The following is a 20,488-nucleotide window of genomic DNA, read 5'->3' on the forward strand; positions in this document are numbered from 1 at the left end:
AGAGTGTTTATTAATAGAATAAGTTTGCAAGTAAACCTACAGCAGCGGGACCTTATTTAACACAGGATGCATTATATTTTGAAGGGGGCTACTGCCATAAGTCATAAAATTGGAATAAACAAAAATATAACATCGTTATGAAAATATAAAAAGGTGACTTGTAAAAGAATGGCCACAGAAACATAAATGAAGTATATTTTTCTAAATGGTGAGGTGAGACTTTGCGGCTCTCGCTGGGTTTTGGTGGGTAAGAATCTGGACCAAATAGGTCTTGTAGCATTAAAGGTTGCTGACCACTGCTGTAGACTATGTGCGTGTAGAGTAGGAAGAATACTAACCGAATACTTCTTCAGACTAATCTGGAAAATTTTAAGTTTACAATATAGATATAGTATGTAAAAAGTAATCCTTACGTATGCTTTCTCACTTTTATTATAGACTACGAATACTTGTAGTACACCTAAATAGACTACTTTTTGCTCAGAGTTGATCCAAACAATTTCTTTGGCTTCTAAACTGAAAATAAAGCAAACTGGGGGGGAAGACCAATTCCTTCAGTACACGCTAAGGTTACAAAAGTTGCTATATTTTGACTCCAGTGTGCAAATTCTAACTTTACAACAAAAGGAGTGACTTTAGATTTAATGGATGGATCTATGTTTCACCCAATTGATCCATTCTAAGAAACATGGGATTGTTTAAATTATAACCAGCCTGGATGGGGAGTACCAGAACATTTAAAAGCAACTTTCAAGTTGGCTTTATAGACAGCACCTGAGGTTCAAGTAGCTTCCACCTTTCATCCATCTTTTTCTGCAATGTTTAAGAGTAAATTTCAATCCAGTGCTCAGAAAAGTTTTCCCACGAGTGCTTAAAAGCGATCCAGGAATGTCATTTAGACACTTGGTCAGATATATCGTTTAAGGGAGTGTGACATATCATGGATGGGTTTACATTGAGATAGTTGTGTTCTGGTTATGCATTGTCAGCTGCCTAGACAAAGCAGAGACAATCGAGAGAAAGTCATTCCTGTAAACCCATTCCCGTCTGTCCCTTGTAACCAGGCTACTTGCTTGCAAGTTATTTTGATGTGTCACGGACAGGTCAACCTCAGTCAGACGACCCAATCACAAGCACAAAGACAGATGTCCAGTTCAAGAAAAAAAGCTTGACTGAAATGGGTTTGGAGATGTCCTGAACGCACCCCGTATTTCTAGAGCTTCTGAGGTTTCAGCAAAGGAAAAGACAGATGGCCACCTGTGATCTTTTCATTTCACAGAAAAATCTTTCTTTCACAATAGTCTGACAGCAGTGGGAAGCTATACAACTGTCAAAACCCCTTGAAAGTGATATGGTCTATATTTTATTGTCAACTGCTTCAGTTCTCATGCTGTGCACCTTCACTCATCATCTCCACCAGCGTGAGCTGTAACTGATGTGCCTCTCAGTCAGCCCTATTAAGAGCAAAGCAGTCCCTCGGCAGCGCTTCGCACTTTTGTTTGTTCCCTTCGGTGACACTAAACAGCAGCTCCTGCAATGCTGATGCCAGCCAAACAACCTTCACCTCTCCAGAGGGCCATGCCTTTACCTTCCGCACATCTCCAATGACAACTTTAATGAAACATGTAGTCGTCTTTTAATCAAAACAAGTGCAATTTGCATATTGCATATGGGAGTGGGGAGGAGCTGAAGGGGCAACAGGAGGGTATAGGGGAGCAAGAACATGGCTGGAAACAAGCAGGAGCCCGACAAACAGATGGGAGCACCACATTTGCATACCCCAACAACAAATGGGTGTCCTACCTCATGTCCAGGGCTGAATCTGGCAGAGGATGTTGTGTGCCGTCACTTTGTACACATTTGTTTTTGACACTGCTTGCTGGCTGTCATTCAGTCATCAGAAATCCATAAGGATATGACAAATAATTGTTCACAGAATTAACAGCCTTTGATTAGATAAAAAAAGCTGCAGATGGAGATAGAGGGTGTCTTTGTGGATCTAAAGTAGACTAATATGCAAATGCATGATTGGTGCTGCTGAATCTCACACCAGATCAGGTGTGTTTGGCTACAAAAAAGAAAAGTGTTCCTGTTTAAACCTAAAAAAAAATGTCTGCCTAAAAAGTTACCAACATCTGCAGAACTAGTCTCACTCTGGCTTTAACTAATGTTTGACCTTCTAAACATAGCCAAATATCTTCTTGGTCAGAGTGGGAGATTTATTTTCAAAAGCTTTTCAATTTTGTGGTAATGTGGAGTAATAAGCAACAATTAAGTCGGTTTGTTTAACGTCTTAGCAAAAAAGTAGTACACTTGAAGTTTGCTTTATACTGGAATATAAGCAAATATACCACTATTAGTGTAGGGAATACACTAAATATGTACTTCAGACTAAAATGGAACAACTTAACGTATGAAAGAAAACTTCAAGAGTACTGCCTTACATTTAGTAAAGACCAAGTATAATAAAATTAATTACTCCTAATTTCAATGTTATACTTGTAAACTTCAGTGGAACCTGTTTGTCTTTTATTATCAAACAAAAAAGGTCAACGCACATGTTATGTCTTACATGGAAGTTTTTTAACTGTGCCAATACTAGTTTAAAGGATTCCTTAGAAAGCCAAAAATTACTACTTTTCTATGGTTTATTTTTTTTTAATGACCAGTTTATTCAGGACCAGTTACTCTTAAGAAATATTTCCATCATGTTTTCCAAAAACAAACATTAGTCATTTCATTTTTTTTCTATTTAGTCAACAATTAAATCCATTGAAATATCTTTTAAATGCCACTTTGGAGTCCTTGCTGAAATTCTGCTGATGGATCTACAGCTCTGGGAAGAACGCACAGGTGTCCCATCTTGCTCCCTTGTAAATTGGTTTTATGGCACTGCCAGACTTGGATCTAGCACTGTCACACTGGTGCCAGCGAGGTCTTCATCACTCAGCTCAACACTTTAGTACAGCTGCATGGCAGGATGTTTATACAAAGATGTCAGTGTCAGGTGAGTTTTCAGAAGATACTGATATTCCTGTAAGTTTCTTGTTTCTCACCTTCTTCACACTGGTCATTTGTCACCGTAGCCGTGTCGTCCAGAGCACACAGAGACTTCTGGCTGATGACTGAGAGCTGGCAGCTGAAGCCACAGCAGGAACTCCGTTGCAGGAAGCGATGACAATGACCTTCGGCGAGCATTGCTGTCAACACATAACTCTGCAGGCAACTTGAGAGAAAGTGTGACAGGAGGTGCAAATGAGGAGGCCTGTTAAAGCACTGTGAAGTGGGTAATGTGTGATGCTGCTGCTGAAGAGCCACATTTCCTCTTGGGTGGATTTGTGCTGCAAAGTTTGGCTATTAATATTACACCTCATCTGTTAACTAATAGCGACCTCACCAGCTGGTTCGTTAGTCCTTTTAAAGAATGTAAAAAAAACGTCTAGAATCAGAGGGATTGCTTTTCCAGTTTACTACACAGTTGGAAGAGGCTTGGTGTGAAATGTTAAAGCGGTGCAAGTCTTGCTCCAGGCTTTTCCTTTCAATGCTCTATTCCAGGAGTTATTAATTTCTCCTCCATCAGTTTTTAAGCTGTTGGGAAGCCATCCACCATCAAGTATCCGATTCACTAATTGGTTAAAGTTTGACCCGGTTTAACCTTCATCACACTTTCAACGACTGAAAATGGTTGTAGAACCTGCGTGGCTACAGGTGAACGCAAGAGTTTTGAACGCAGACTTTACATTGGAAGTGGCTGCTTGAGTGTTTGCCAAGTGAACGTAGTTTGAGAAACAAGTGGAAGCCTTGGTCAGATCATGTTGTGAAAATGCCAACATGTGTTTCTTCTCTAAAACACTCAAAAAAAAATATCAACTCAATGTCAAACAATAAAAATATCAATCTTTATTTTGGAAATATATCAAAGATAAAACCTTAATCTATAGTAGCATGACAAATTACACAAGAACTATACAACAGTAAACAAAGTGTTACCCAATAACTTTTTTTTAGACAACAGTTTTTGCTTTCAATTTATTTATTTTTTTGGTTTTGCTAAAACTTTTTTGAATTTTGAATAAACCTTTGCAGAAGTGTCAGACTTTTTAGTTGCAGCTGAAATATTTTCTGCATTTATTTTATTTAAAAATCCTTGGATTAACGCTGCACATTTATTGCTTTTTTTAGTGCTGTAAATGTCACGTGTTGATGGGACCGGTTGTGTTCCCAAGCAGGAAGAGTGAAGTCGTGCTAGCTATAGTGCAGTCTCTCAAACAGGTTTAAGGTTCTGCGGGAAATACAAAAATATTTAAACCTACACTTTTTTTTTTCTTTCTTTTAAATCACAAATCTTGAGAAACTAACAGCTGGAATGAAAGTAAACAGATGGCATCAAACAAACATAAATACACAAATCAACTCCATATACTGCATGTGCTTCTATTCAGAACAATGAGACAAAAAAAAAAAGAAAACTTGGAAGATTTGGTGTAAGGTATGAAAAAAGGTCTAAAAACAAATGCATGGAACAACAGCTGCACTTTCAACATACACTATAATATTAAGATTAGCAATAAAAATACATCAGCAAGAGAGAAAACGTATGTTTGTACTACACAACACAGCTGGCGTTACATGAAAAGATGCAGAGCGGTTTGACAAAAAGGGTTTTAAAACAACGTAACTCAGCGGGACAAATGCCGTCTGATAGCTCCGTATAGCTGTTGCATTGTTCTTTATCAATGTGGAGTTGTCAACAGAAACCTCCATTACACAGTTAATCTAATTCTCCCTACATAACTCTAGTGACTATACAACACTATACATCACAACACAAAGCAGAGCGGGCAGCCGGCACCGTTTTACCCAGTTCAACCCGTCCCATGTCATACTTCACTGCAAATCTCCTCACCTGGAGAGCAACATCTTACTAAATTTCAGTCAACCAACTTTTTTAAGGATCCTTTTTTGACCACTTTTGTGTTTTATTTTTGTTAGAAAGACAATCACTGAACTGGACGGTCAAATGCAGATTGAAACAAGGACTGAACAGTAAAGATGCAGGAACAGATTAAAGAGAGCCCATGCAGGGAGAATGTCAAGATTTATTATTGTGTGTTTGGAGTTTGTGGTTTTCACAGCATGAATGTTTAGGTAATGTGTGCATGTAAGCAGAATGTGTGTGTTTTGTGCCTGGTTGTGTCCTGCTTTCAGACTCTTTTACATCTCATGGGACAAGGCTTCGTGCTGAGCAGCCGCTCCGTTGGTCTGTGGGGCACTGGGCTGCTCCTCCAGCTGACCGTTGGCTTTGGGATCAGCGGAGAGGTCGTCTGGCAGGTGATGGTGGGGAAGGCCGTTTGACTCGTTTAGCCGGCGGACGCGGTACGTCTCAAAGTGAATGCTGCTGGTGATGTCCTTGATGTTCTGCATATGTGTTCTGCAAATGCAAACAGGTTCCAGTTCCAGTGAACTCCAATCTTATTAATTTGTGTACGAGAAATCACTCGGACAATTTGAAGGAATTTAAGTAGCATCAATTAACAATTTATAATCTGGTTGTGCAATTCTAAAAGTCCCAGCTGCCTTTTGTTTATGATTATACCATTTTTAGGCAAAATAAAAAAATCCTGTGTTGTTTTCTAGGATAAAGTTTCTGCAGTAGTTTAGCAGAATTTGGCCTTTGAATTGTGGGCAGGACTGTTGGTGGGGAGTAAGACCATCCTCATTTCCCATCATCCCTCTGTTTACACGCTCTCCTGCTAGCTTACAGGCACTCACAACCCCAAGCTAACATCAGTGGTACAACAAAAATGGCGAGCAATATTGGAGCTATCCAGCTGTACAGTTTGAGTCAGATGTCAGCTCGAACAAGGAAAACAAAGACATAAATGTATTTATTTGTCTGCAAGTGAATGCATCAGAATGGAGCGGAGCAGGGAGCTTGTTGCCAGCCTCTAAAGCAAAGCCACAGGGTTTTCAAAGTGCAATTTTTTTTGTCTGCTCCTAATTCACTACAATTTAAATAAAGAAATAACCAGAAATGCAATTTTACTCTTAATTTTTTTTAAATGTATCCTCCATCATGAAAAAAATGCTACAAGAACATGCTGAAATCACCAAAAGTACGATTTTCATTGGAGTGGGACTTTAAAGAGTGAATGCAATTTAGCACATCATCTGTCATAAGAGAAAACTAAATAAATAAAACCCTTATCTTACCTGATCAGGAGATCCCGCAAGTAAGCAAACTCGCAATGTGCAATGTTTTCAACTGTAAAGAGAGAAGAAAGGTAGAAAGGTTTTTACAATGCCACCATTTTTTGCTATTCCCTAAACTACCACCAGATGGCAGTGTTGGCCACCAGCCATCTAACGCTCATCCTCCAACATGACAGGTGTAGCAATTTTCTTAAAGCAAGATAACACACTCATCCACCTCTTTGCAGTCATTTGTCACACCTTAGCTCTCTTCGTCTGAACTGGAGAACTTTAAGTAAGTCATATGAATAAACTCACCATGACATGTCAACCAGCACCTCCAACAGTACCAACACATGCTTAAATTAAAATTTATGTCAAAGGCAGGAAATGACACAAAGGAGGATGCAGTTGAGGCAAAGCTTTGAAATCAAGGGCAGGAAATTAAATACCTCTTGAAATGGGGGGGGGGGGGGGGGGATGCTGGGCTTGTGAGCGCTGATTAGTTGCATCAGGGGAGCACGCGTATGTAACTAATGAGCTGGACTACTGGTGTGTCGGATCCTCCAGAAGCTTTAGAAGCTCCTACATGAGTTCAAGCAAATGCTTAATGCACCCCCCACCCCCACCCCTTCTGAACAAAGTAAACGGCTTGTCCACACTTGGTGAGCAGAAAAGTCTGCCTTCTTAAATCCACACCAGAAAAAATGTCCTTGTCAATACACACTGAAAAAACCTATAGAATACAAAACATATTTTTTCTTCTTAAAAGTGAAAAAAAAAAATCCACCATTGGAAGAAGAACAATTTTTTCTAGGTGAGATATCTTTAAAAAACTTGTGAAGTATATATATATTTTTTTGTATTTTTGTTTTTTTAAGACTAAATTTAGTTCTAAAAATAATCATGGACACTCATATTAAGGTCTATTGCTCTGGTAATTAGAAATATTATGTCTTAAAATACATTTGTATCATTACAAAAAAGTTTTATATCTTTAAAGTCTTTATATACATACATGCTTATAATTGTTCCTCCAAAAATATATTTTTTAAACCCTACAACAGTCCATCTATCCTAGTTACTATACCACTGAAAGACTAGAATTACACGTTGTAGGATAAAGTTATCAAAATAAATGAAAATTCTGAGTAAAAAAATGAATGCCATTAGGAATATTAAAAATAAGATGTTTTCAAGATCAGATGACTCAACAAGATATTTAAGATTTACTTGAAACAAGTTGTCCCATCTGATTAAAATTACTAGTGAGGTAGTTTTGTCTCATATTGGGTTTAAAAAAAATATTAGAAGCTAAAAAATGAAATGAAAGATTTTGTGTCTGCAGTGCAGATTTGCTATTCACATTTCAATTGCTCTGCTTTTACTCCACTATTTAATTTTCACACTTTCATGGAAAACTGGATGTTTCTTTTTTTTTTTTGCCTTTAAAAATACAAAGACGTAAATGTGACAATATTGAGATTTAAATTCTTTTCTAGTTACCATCCTTTCAGGCCTCTGCAGCTGCTTTATGGTCTTTTTACAGCTTGACCAGACAGATGTCCCCCGCTTTTCTCCAAACGCACATTAGGTGACATCAGTGCACACATTGTGCACATGCCAAACAAATGTAAAGGCACAGTGCATGCCTCTTAAGTTTCTGACTGGAGTCACTGTAAACCTTTTCCACATGTTTTATGAACCTCCATGGCTACAGACAGAAACCAGCAAACAGGCTCCTAGTAACCAAACAACAAATGGCTAAACTGGTTGACCGCATGTTTAACCTAAGCGTCAAAAGGAAAAAATAAACTTGAATGATTAACCTCTGTTGTCTCCTGCAGAGCTGTTTCGTGTTTAGTCGTGGTTTTATGCATAAGTCTGTAACATTTACTGTCGTGATGCAAGATTATAGACCGTCAAGGTTGCTTCATAAAACATTTCAGGACAGAGAAAGTAAAGTTTACTCTTCCCAGGATGAGTCACACAGGTCAAACACTATAAAAAGGATAAAACAAAACAAAAAAATGAAATAAAAATATAGATAAAATAAACATAAAAGCCTGCTGAAATAAAAAGGTCTTCAGGTGCGTTTCAGTCCAATCAGTCTAGCAGCTTTCCTTTCACTCTGACTCACTTTCCTGGCAGTTCTTTGGGGTTTAAGTCTAAACAGAATCTCTAATTCTCTGCTGCTATGACAGACAGAACCCCACTGACTGACATGTCCAAACCTTTGGATCTCTTATTCACAAAAACGGTAAAGGAAAGTGTCAACTGGAGTGTATATAATCAGGTCCAAATGCATTACCTTCTATGGTGCCCCATTTGGTCTTCCTTCCCAGGATTCGCTTCCCGTTCACCTGATATTCCTGGTCACTGCCCACCACAGCGAAAGGAATCATCTCCTGATGGAAGCAAACAAGATTCCCTTTTAGGGTTGGCAACATTTTCTGAAACGGTGCGCTTTGTTGTTGTCGTTTTGTGCGAGGATCCTTCATTCTTAAGCATTCCAAAAAAAGAAAAAAAAACTCTCAATTTCTCTTTTCCGTCCGGTCCAAAAAGAAATGTATGCAATTGTAATAATTACTATAAATAAAAGGTCATCACACATAAATACCCTGCAAGAACATTCCAAAATGAAGAGGAATGCATCAGATATTAAATCCAAAAATATTTGTCTTATTGGTGAAGTTGACTGCAAACTCCTCACATTTTGTACTGTACAAGAGACTGGATTTATTAACCAGTCAATAGTAGAGAAAATAATGTTGGGTTTGGAATATTTGTCCACTAATAATTTTTGGTAAATATTTTGTGTGTTTAACAGAGTTGCTGTACTGTATCAATTTATCTCAATTTGGTTTTGTGCCATTTTCCTTCTGCACTCCTGCAGTTTCTTTTAGATTTCTTGGTTTCTTCTGTTCTCCATGGAGGAAATGCTTTGATTTTGACAGGTTTTATTTTGACAGAAACAACTTTGTTCAGTATTGATTGAGTTTATTATTGACATTTTGGACGGATAAATCTACAGATGAAATTCAAGAATTTGGTTGATTGTGTTCTCGGTGTGAGATGAATATTGCAGCCACTTGAGTGTGTAGACCACCGCCTTCTAACAGTTTTCTTGGGAACAAAACCATTAATGTAAAAAAACATACGTGAATGATCTGAGATGCAAGACTATTTGTGTGTCCAAAGAGTCATTACCTCCTATTGTAACAGTTAAATTGCCTTCGACTCATCTGTTTGCAAAGCTGCTGGACAGAATACATTCTTTTTATTTTTTAACTCACCCGGATTTTGTCATTGATCATCCTGTCCTCTGCATCCTCATCAAATTCTTTCTGAGGGTAAACGTCAATCTCATTGGCTCGCAGTTCTTCCCTGATCTGCAAAGAAAAAAATTGCTGAGTTGTGTTTGATGAAATAAAAAAAGCATAACTGCAAGCACTTTCAATAGCATTTAATTGACACATGGTATATTGGCATATGAATGCACATCCCATCTCTGATGGGGAAAACAGTTAAACAGCCATGTCCACAGTTGTCATCGGGTACACCATCTGCTACACTGCTTTCCATTGTTTACAGTCTCTGCTTGTCAGAATGACTCCTCACTTCCCCAATTACTAGTTTGAAAATTTGCTTCTGAATCAAATTGGTGAATTTCAACAACAAAACACTTTAAGTCTGTGTTTGAGGAACTCCCAGCTGGAGGCTCTGAAGCACAATGTTTGATTTTGAAAATGAGTAGCCGCTTCAAGAGAAAATGGAAAGGCGAAGCTGAAGAAAAAAAAAAAAGAGAAAATTGTTTGGCATGAGAAGTTTTTGGTCAATAATCTTCAGGGTCATACTGAGCGTGTGCGGCCAACTAAAACAAAATAACTACAAGCCCTGCTGCAGCTTTTTATTCTCTGCCACAACCCGGGCCAACTGCCGATTTGTTCTCTCAGAACGACGCCGAAGGCATCAGAAGGCAGGAATGTGTTAGCCAAAACTCCCACTGGGAAGCAGGAGGACTGTATTCTACGGGAGCATTTGGGAAGATAAGGGAATGTTGGAGGATTGCAGGTGACGGGTAGGCTGCCTCCTGTGGGTCAGGAATAAGAGAAACCCAGAAAAAAGAGGGATTAAACATAGACTGGTAAAGGCTGGAAGCAGGAGGAGCAAAGATCTGTTGTAGCGAGGAAAGCCCTGATAAGAAGGTTTCTGCTGTGAGGTTGCACTGTCAGACTCTGAAGTAATATTGGACGATGGATAAGAACGAGATTACTTTAATAAATGGCATAGAAGAAAAACACACAGGAGGTGCTAAGATGTTCAAAACAGTCATAAACTGATAAAACATCTGCAGACTTATTATGCTGTGTCTGATAAGCTTGTTCAGGGACCAGAAATCCCATCTACAGTCACATCACCTGCCGTTAGTTGTGGTTCAAACACATTTGCATCAAGGAATTTGAAAAACCTTTAAGAAAAACGGCTTAGGAACTAAAATTGTTATCTGGAGAGTAAGTCTTCGAGTAATCAATCAGTTGGGAGTTGAGCCTCAATAATCTGTCTACATTTTTTGCATACCTATTTGAATGAATTGTTAATGCAGGAATTGAACCACCAACAGACATACAACTAGCAAAAGGAAAAAGGGATGTTACAATCCTACTCCAATCATCTTTTGAGCTCTTTTAAAAGCCTTCCCAGCGGTCTTTTAATTAGGATTTTCAGCAAAAATCAACAAATGTGTGGGATTTTCTAGGACATACTTTCTGCAGAGCGGCAGCAGTTTATTAGAAATTCGCCTTTGAAATTCGCCCTGTTGATCAGAGCAGGAAGCTTGTGGTTTGCCCAGCTAATTTTTACATCACAAACTGTTTGACTGCATTTTTCCGTCTCCTTCTGAATCACAATGATTTCAATTTAAAAAAAAAAAAACACCAAGAAAAGGAATTTAGGAATTCCATTTTCTTCATACGTGTCCTGCGTCATCATAAAAATCCCACAAGTACATGACAAAAATGTGATTTTCATTGGAGTGGGTCTTTAAACAACAGAATACGAGGAGAGACTGTTTTTTTATTAAAATGTGTTTAACAATTGTAACAACAAAAGTGTGCAGATGATTGAATGATGAACATTGGACTAGAGAATTTTACTTTGGAATGATGGAAGAAGTTTTCTTTTATGGTTATTCATCAAATGCGACCTTTTGTTTTTGTGTGTAAAGCTGTACAGACATGGGGGTGGTGATGACAGTAATATCTTATGTGACAACGATTAAAAACGTCATTTCAGATTTGTTTGTCTTTGTTCATGCAGATTTGACTTATGGATGATTTCCTTTGTTGTGACTCTGAAGTGAAAAACATAATTTACAGTTTTGTTTATGAAAAGCATCTAAATTCTCAACAAGATCATCTTTTATTGATCAAATCAAGGCTTTCTTATAAAACACACATTCACTTAAGCTTGCTGTCATCTTCATAACTTTTTCAAGAGGGAACATTTGTTTAAAAAGTTCTCTTTAAGGTGCTGTAATTCTGCTCATGTCTTTGTGAATACACTTGACCTTGCTGAGCTTGGCTGCTCTGTTGCGTCACCCTGTACAGAGAGGTGACCTTAAGGTCACTTTGGGTAATGAAGTGGCTTTGTGCTCAAACTACCCAATGGGAGAATTAGAAAAAAGGGACAAATTTCACTAAAATAAATCTACCTACATATTGTATTTGTGTGAAAATTTGAACTTAAAAAATGTAGCTGTGGAACCAAATGTGACATCTGGACCAGAATCCAGGCAGTTTTTCTTATACAAAATTTTATTTGGCAGCCTAGAAGATTTCAATCAGAGTTTCTGTACAACAGAACTTCGTGAAGATTTTTTTTTTTTTTTTAACGATACTATTAGCTATTCAATCACTCATAATAACATGTGTCCACTCTTCTCACCTTCTGCTTGAAGTAGTCCCTCTCCTCAAGGGTGAGTGTATCGGCCTTGGCGATCACAGGGACGATGTTAACCACTTTGCTGAGACGGCGCATGAACTCCACATCCAAAGGCCTAAGACTGTAAAATATCAACAACAAAAATGTAAAAAAAATCTTTTTGGTGTTATACCGAAAAAATAATTTCCTGCAGGAGCAGAAAGACTCCAGAGATGCATGGGTGTGATAAAACAGAATAACCACCAGAGGGCAGTCATTCTCTTTACAGTGAAGTGGGATCACTCAGCTGCCACAGTAACATCCACAACTGATTGGACAGATCTTTGATTTCTATTTGATTTGGATGTAAATATTTATTGATTTTTTTTTTTTTAGGTTTCAAACTCAAGAGTTTGTAATTATTTCCATTGCAGAAAAGGCCACAGCTGTTCAGGACCTCTACACTGAAAAAGGCTTTCCTCTGTTTCCACGTGTACCGTACTTATTTTTGTTATTTTTTTTTTCCTTATTCCTTTGGCTTAGATTAGCCTCAGGAAAATCATCTGCACAGACAGCAGCCTACGCTGCCCTCCAATTAGTGTTAGCCAAGCGGGCCCGGTTCAGACTCCCAGGGGCGACTGGAGGGGAATCCTGGCTTTTTCTCCTTTGAAAATGACAGGCGCTTTTCTAATGAAACATGATACAAAACCATGGTGTGTCTTACAAAAATCAAAAAAAGAGTGGACAGGAGAAACACAGAAGCATGCCGGTAAAGAAGAGAGGGCCAAAAGATCAAAGGCTAGACAAAAAAAAAAAAAAATGCCAAAGAAAAGATGATCACAGGATGTGAGTAACACTTTCTGGGTCAGTAATCATTTTAATGTATTCATGGAATCACATACATGGAATGAGTATATGCATGCCACAGCAGGCATATGTGACTGAACATTCACTCAACATATGGAAATACAATTTTTAAAAAATACATAAAATATTCTTCAGCATTGCATGTGTCTATTTACATTCACATGCATTTTCTAAGTAAGTTGTCTGCATAAATGTGCAGAGGACTTCCTGACACTATGCACTCCTTTCCCCTGTCCTCCCGTTTAGTGGTACATCAATTCTGACTTAATGATAGCTTAAGTTCAGCTTCTTTCTCTTGCCTTAAATATGCATAAAATAAGAAATGGCATGACTGGCAGCAGGAGCGGCAGCATGTCCGTAAATCAACGGGAACAGCCCCTGATGCAGAGACAGTTTTGCTTTTGCTCTGCTTTTGAAGTCCACACAGGCAAACTGGCAGCAACTTTCTCACAAAATTCATTCCAGAGTCAACAAATATACTAAAATCATTGAAAACAGCAACATGCCTCCACGTATTTAAACTCCCATCAACTATTACTTTACATATAAAAAAAACTTTGTAAAATGAAAACAACCATTAACCTTGAGGTTTATAGCTATAGGGTAACTAAATTGGAATTAAAAAAAAAAAAAACTTTAAAGATCCACCCCAATGAAAATGATATTCTTGGAGTTTTTAACATGTTCTTTTGGCCTTTTTTTCATGATGGAGGAGATGTATAAAGAAAATTAAGCTACAATTGTATTTCTGTGCATTTCTTCATTCAATTAGTAGAGAATCAGAAGCAGACAAAATATCTAATTTCATAAAGCTTGTAGCCTTGATGTTTGAGTTACTACGGCAACCCACAACTCCAAGCTAGCATCTGGATTAACATAGTATGGCTGGATAGCTTCAGTATTGCTCACAATTTATATACACCGGTTATGTCAGATCGGGGGTGTGAGTGGCTGTAAGCCAGCAGGAGTGCATCTAAACAGATGGATGATGGGAAATGAGGTAGCGCTTACTCCGTACACAGCCTTGTATTGTTGCCTCCAAATATTATGAGTTTGCTTTTCTCAGATGCTATTTTCCACCATCACCCTGTCTTCACCCACAGCAAAGTCTTTCTCTTAATCTTCTCCACAGCATGACTTTGAACCTAGTGTTTTGGCGCATGGGGCCCATGCTCACAGGTGCTAAGTGCTGATGATCAGGTGCTTGACCTTTCCAGCCCCTTAGGGTACCAGGCGCATTAAATAAGAGTCAGTAACAACAACAGAGCAAGCTTGGCAAGATTTTTAGTGTTTAACTCTCTGCTTATACTAGGTCTTATACTAAAAAAAACTTGTGTCTTTAAAAATGCGGCACCTTTTCAACAAACAGGTCACTTTGCGAAGTTTTGTTTTAAACGACTGAAAGTCTGATGGAACGAACTCATAGGGACGATACCAGGTTTTACTCTGAAACCTACATGTTTCAGCGATGTTTCATGCCAAGAATGGCGGCTATAACAATCGCTTTAACACTAGTGTATCCAATCAAATACAATATCCTTCTGTGCCCAGGCTCTGGAATAGATTTGGATGTCATGAGTCCTTTCTGTTTATTAGATCAGCAACACAGATCTGTGGCTGAGGAGCTGAGAGCGGCTGAAGTGTGCAGCCACACGAGTGTGGGCATGCCTGCTGCCCACCGCGTCTGCAGGAACAAGGAGCTCACAAACATACTCTGAAGGAGCAGCTGTGGAGCCGTGAGCAGATGATGAGGGGGTCTGTCACACAACATGTCATCCCCCACTCACGCCAAGACGTGGACAACTGTTGAGTTACTGCTGCACAGAGACCTGAAGCCACAGAGGACAGGTCTGTCACGGCAACATATGGAGGAGCTTTGCAGATGTTCGCATTTGGTGCACATGAATGCAGGTTCAGTCAAACACTGGAATGTGGATTTTTTTTTTTTTTCTTATCAGTCTTGTCCTGAATTTGATCAAAACAGGATATGGAGACCACTTGGGGTCCCTTCACTTTTTAACTCTTAAAAAAAGTGATGATAAATAAAGAGAGGAATCAATTAGAGTCATTAAGGAGATAATGAGTCTCACATGCAATTATTTTTTGCAGGGGGTGAAAATTAAAACTTGAAGTAACAGAGGAGATGCTCTGAAATCTTGACTCATGTTGGTGCTAGTGGGAGGCGATAGTTTATTGCTGACAGGTGTGTATTTGGAAGTAAAGATCTTACCAGTGACCAGTGGGAGGAATGAAGTATATGCAGCAGTGGACCCTGGAGTCTGGAATCTTTTTCTTCCTGTTGATGTTGATTTCTTCCTGCAGGTAGGCCTCATACTGGTCATTGATGAACTTCATGATAGGCTGCCAACTGAGAAAGGAGAAGAAGTTGTTTATTGCCTCCTGTTATTTAACATGGTGCCTGTAATGAATCAAAGAAGAACCCCAAACAAACAACTGTACAGCCTTTAGCATTAGTGAGTCAGCCCACTTTATCAAGAGCTATGATGGACTGTAAAGCTGTGCTTTGTTTATTCTGCCTCTTCACATAACAGATGGCCAAAGGCCACACCCCCAACACCTACCAAGACAGGATGTAGCAGGTACAGAAATAGCACAGGGGAAACACAGTCTGTTAGCAATGGGGGCGGCTGTGGGGCAGAGATCCCAGCATTCAACCACTGATCGGACGGTTGCAGGTCCAATTCCCAGTTTGCCTCCTCATGAGTCGAAGTGTCAAGACGCCAAAGCCCACTTTGCTCCTGGATCACCAAACATGGCAGTAGAGCCACTATCAGTGTGTGACTATAAAGAGCCATGGGCCTTTATCAAGATGGAAAAGCAATTTTTCGCCATCAGTTCAGAACAAAAACCCACTGCTAGGCCACATTTCAGCACCGTGGGCCTCGCCTGTGGAATTGCCTGCCTGAGGATGTGAGGGCTTCATCCACTGTGGAAAATCTTAGCAATAACTCATCTTTTAGCATAGCTTTTAAGTAGTTTTTATATGTCCACATGTTTAATTTGATTTATGGACTGATTTTTCCTCCCAAAAAGAAACCTCAAAGCGATATCAGTTCATGCATTTCTGAGTATTCCTCTGAAAACCTGTGCTCTGAGCACCAGTCCCTCCTCACCTTGTGATGTAGACCAGTGAGAACAACCCCTTCTAGGAAGAGTCTGCTCTGCCGGCACCGCCCCCCAAGCTAACACAAACACAGACTTTCTTGACGGAGCTTACAGTGTTTGGCAAATGCTCCTTCCTTCTATATGCACAATATGCACATCCATCTTTGGATGTAACAGATTCCTATCCAGATCTTACATCTGGATAGGAAAGTTAGCTGCAAAAATAACTAATATTTCATTAGAAACTGTTCTTTGTGCACCACAGGTAATATATCATCATATACATGAATATTGCTTACTATAAAAGGCTAAAGATTAGCATGCTATAGGTTCTTTAAAGACACGCTGATAAAAATGTCATTTTTGGTGCTTTTGTGGACTAAGGATACACATATGATGTAGAAAATACAATAGGTGGGCCACAAGCTTCCTGCTCAGAGCTCTCAGCTACAGGACGGGAAAGGGGGGGCGAGTCTGCTCTGTGCCAACATTGCTGCTACACTCAGACGCGAATTTCGAATGAACTACTTTCGCAACATTGTCCTAGATAACGACAAGTTTTTTATTTTTTATTTTGGCTAAAAACAATTTAATTAAAATATCATCTGAGCGGGTCCCTAATATTTCAAGATGGCTTTTATTTATTGGTCATAGTTTAAATTCTTCACATATTTAACAACTTGTAGGTGTTGCAAAAACTGTAAAATTTACATACTAACAAATCCATAATAATCCATTACTAATCCATTAATAATCCATAAACTGCGTGCCCAAAGAAAACACTCACCAGTTCTCATTATTGATATGATCCCCAAACCCAGGAGTATCGATGACTGTCAGTTTCATCCTCACTCCTTTCTCCTCAATGTCTGCATAAAGAAAACAATGTAATTCATCTTTTTAAAAAACTTTTTTGGAAACAAATAATTGCGATGGCAGAGCAGAGAGGAAACACATGCTGCATCATTAATGGTACCATATGCGCTGTGTACAGGCTGCAGGCTAACAAACGTGAATGTAGGCCAACCGTGACTGATGGACTTGATCTCGATTGTCTTGGGGATCCTCTCTTCTGGATTGGGTTGCGCCGACTTACGGCTAACTTTGGATTTGAAGAGAGTGTTCATCAGAGTGGACTTCCCCAGGCCGCTTTGTCCTAAACAGAAAAACACAAAGCAAAACATGTAAACCGAGTGAAAACACAGAAAAACTGTCCAAGAGCGCCAAAACACTAAAAGAAAAATGACTGAACGCAATTAAAATAACTACCCGTTTACTTTGTAATTGTTCATTTTAAAATCTTTATATAGTTTTTACCAGAGCAGAATAATTATTTTAAAAATGGTTGGGTACAGAGGTTGAACTCGAAATAAGCCCCATAAAATCTGAAATGCTTTTAGATCTATTGTCTAGGACAATAAATAAGGCTAATAATCAAAGGGGAAATGCAGACTCTTACTGTATATCAAGCGTATATTTGCTTTGCATGAAAAAGAAGCTCCTAGTTAAAATAGCAGAAAAAGATCTGCCTTGTTTGTCCTTTTTGAGAAAACAACACAAACGATTGAGTTGTGGAAAATGTTTTCAGATCACTGAGGTTGTGTCCGAATCCCTTCACTCACTACTTAATGCACTGTATAATGCTGTCCAAATTTACAAAACCCAGAGTCCTAGAAATTCCCCAGACATCTCTGCATAAAATTGGTGTGAGTCAATTTTCACTGCATTGGCAAATATAGACCACAATGCATTGTGCTTGAACAATTTTTCATGTGAAAAAAATGAATTATTAATTTGTTTTTATAAGCCATCAATGGTTCATCAGTGCATTCATAAATCACTTTCACGAAATGTTCAATTTTATTTAGTTTTGACTTCGGGAGGTTGGTGACGTCTTACCTGACTTTAAAAAGAAAAGTTGTGGTGTCCAAATTTTTGAAATTCAGGGCACTACATAGTCCCACACTATATAATTTTTTCATTAGATAGGGAGCAGTTTCTTGAACCTTTTTCCTTTATTGAGGTGGTAAAAGGTTTTTAAACAGAAAAATCTGAGAACTACAAATGAATACTGCGTTCCTTTGATTTCAGTGCAGAACATGTTCTTTAAATACAACAATAACTGAGCTGCTAAGCCGTACATGCAGCCAACAGGCAGTGTAAAAGACTTTCCAGACACATGGAGATGACATTACCCTCTACATGTTCCTGTGAGTGCAGATTTAGGACAACAAGCCTTGCAATAAAATGGGGGTCAGACGTGCAGCCGGTGGGGGCTTGGAGGAAAGATGCATTCTCGGACCACACGTGAGATTCATCACCCACCAGCAGATGAACTCTCTAGAGTCGTGTCTATATTAATGCATTTTCCTGTGGGTGTCTGTTTGATACATTGTGCAATAAACCATTTCCACATGATGGAGGAATAGGTACCGCATGAGTGCACGAGTTTAAATAAAGTTTTTTTTATGAACTTACAGCTGTACTCAGAGCAAAACGCTGCACTTATGTTTAATTTGACATGTGTTGCAATTTATCTTGATGCACAATTTACAGTTGAATACTTAATCTGGTTGAACAGACTTTCCCACAAAATGAGATTCACATTTGCATCAATGGCAACCAAGTTTCCGGTTTACATCACATTTGTGTTACATGAGAAAGCATTTTTTAAAAGCATGGTAAAACAACCAGTGAAAACTAAAGTCCTTTAACAAAAAAACAAAAGAAAAGGGCTCTGTCTGCAGTAGCTGCAGTGATCAGCACCCACCACTTTTAGCTGTCAGGGCTCCTGTCACACAAACTTTACATTCATTCCCTTTCATACACTTTGCCAATGCCACAGTGGAAATGGCCAAGACAGCAGCTGTTCAGGCTTCTCACACTCACTCTCATGACGTTAGTCTTGAAAAACCTTTGTGGAAACTCGCATATTTTTTTCATTTCCTGTATTATCTTACCGCTCTTTGTCAGCTCTTTCCTTTGTAACACAAGAGGAACGAGCACAACCTGGGGTTTTGATGTCAAGCATCTACATTAAATACCTTGCTGTTAGATGGGAAAAAAAAGTTCTATGCAAGCTGGAACTGATCTGAGAGGCAAGAAGCTGGACTTCAGTGGTGAGCAGAGACATTAAACTCCCTCTCTGATCATCTTTTGATCCATTTACAAAGAGTTCCCAGCGGTCTTTTGTTGTTTTCTAGGACATAGTCTCTGCAGAGCGGCAAAAGTTTATTCGAAATTTGGCTTTAAGTTGTTGGCGGGACATTTGGCTCGGAGCAACCCCACCCCCCCCTTCCCCATTGCTGAGAGCTTGGAGCAGGGAGCTTGTGTCTGATTAACAATTTGAACAAAACAAAAACAAAAAAAAAACACTTAATTTAAATTTAATTTTAAGCATTTTTGTCTTCATATATGTTCGCCATCATCAGAAAAAAGCTATAAGAAGACGGTAAAAAATCTGTTCTTTTCAGTTATCAGCTGCAGTTTGACGGAAACGTTGGTTGCATTGCATAATCTGTGATTTTATTACTCAAGTTTCATTTAAGCCTGACGTGTCAGAGCGCTGCAAGTGGATACAAGTAATCTTAGAGAACAGTGCAGTTTGCCTTCAGCAACAATAAAAATGGAGAAGTTTTCAAGTTTATAGTTTTTCTGTTGAACTTGCCAGTTTTCTATGTCTGTTCTCACCAACAAACATTTACACGGAGGCTAACCTGCTGCCGTTTTATCAATGGGAAAACGTTTTACACACCTATCTGTTTCTGGTCCATCTGTAAATCAGTGTTCCTTTTTCCTATCTGAGTCCATGAATCACTGCCCTGAAGGGCTCAGTGAAGCAGAATTTTGAAAGAACTTCCAGTGTGAACTAAGGCAAACATGAAATAATGCAAATGGAATGTAGCTAAGGTATTGAATTACTAAATCAGCCTTTCTGTATTTCATCCTTAGCTCAGCATGTGCAATGGTCTTTCTCAGTTTGAGATAAAAAAAAAATCCTACTTGTCCATTAGGGAGTTACTACTGGCATTTATTTTACGACTTTTGGAGGGGGAACGGCTTCTATTGCTTTTTTTATTTTTTGTCCTGTCCACCAGTTGTGCAAAGACTGACATTTTTACTGTAACAACGGAGGTTCATTAAAACCTGACCAGGCGCTCTAGCTACAGGGGCGTTGCTTTCTTATCTTCTGATATTTTGAGATTTTACTCTGTTGAACAAAAGGATATGATTCAAAAGGTTTGAAAAGGAGTGACAAATAAAGCAAAACCACAAATACTAAATAGAAATTGAACATTTTGAAGAACTTCAACAGATTTCCACCCAAAACTGCAACAGAGTTGGACAAGAGGTGTGATCATAACTGAATGGTTTGCATTGA

At 38.8% G+C, this 20,488-nt stretch overlaps 1 protein-coding gene across 9 annotated transcripts in view; it reads right to left on the reverse strand.

Annotated features, from left to right (window-relative positions):
- Window positions 1-3,877: 3,877 nt before the first annotated feature.
- septin9b (septin 9b) overlaps window positions 3,878-20,488 on the reverse strand; it is an 82,806-nt gene continuing 66,195 nt past the window's right edge. For all 9 annotated transcript variants that reach the window (XM_078946310.1, XM_023955394.2, XM_023955395.2 and 6 more), the window contains 8 exons: window positions 17,135-17,263; window positions 16,895-16,976; window positions 15,212-15,349; window positions 12,139-12,256; window positions 9,489-9,584; window positions 8,504-8,600; window positions 6,214-6,265; window positions 3,878-5,431 (listed from right to left, as the gene is read on the reverse strand). In XM_078946310.1, coding sequence (XP_078802436.1) covers window positions 5,215-5,431; window positions 6,214-6,265; window positions 8,504-8,600; window positions 9,489-9,584; window positions 12,139-12,256; window positions 15,212-15,349; window positions 16,895-16,976; window positions 17,135-17,263 — 929 coding nt within the window. In that variant the 3' untranslated portion in view covers window positions 3,878-5,214. The remainder of the gene's footprint in view (window positions 5,432-6,213; window positions 6,266-8,503; window positions 8,601-9,488; window positions 9,585-12,138; window positions 12,257-15,211; window positions 15,350-16,894; window positions 16,977-17,134; window positions 17,264-20,488) is intronic.

The sequence above is a fragment of the Oryzias latipes genome, chromosome 1 (assembly GCF_053564925.1).
Source record: "Oryzias latipes strain Hd-rR chromosome 1, Olatipes_Hd-rR_3.1".
Lineage (NCBI taxonomy): Eukaryota > Metazoa > Chordata > Actinopteri > Beloniformes > Adrianichthyidae > Oryzias > Oryzias latipes.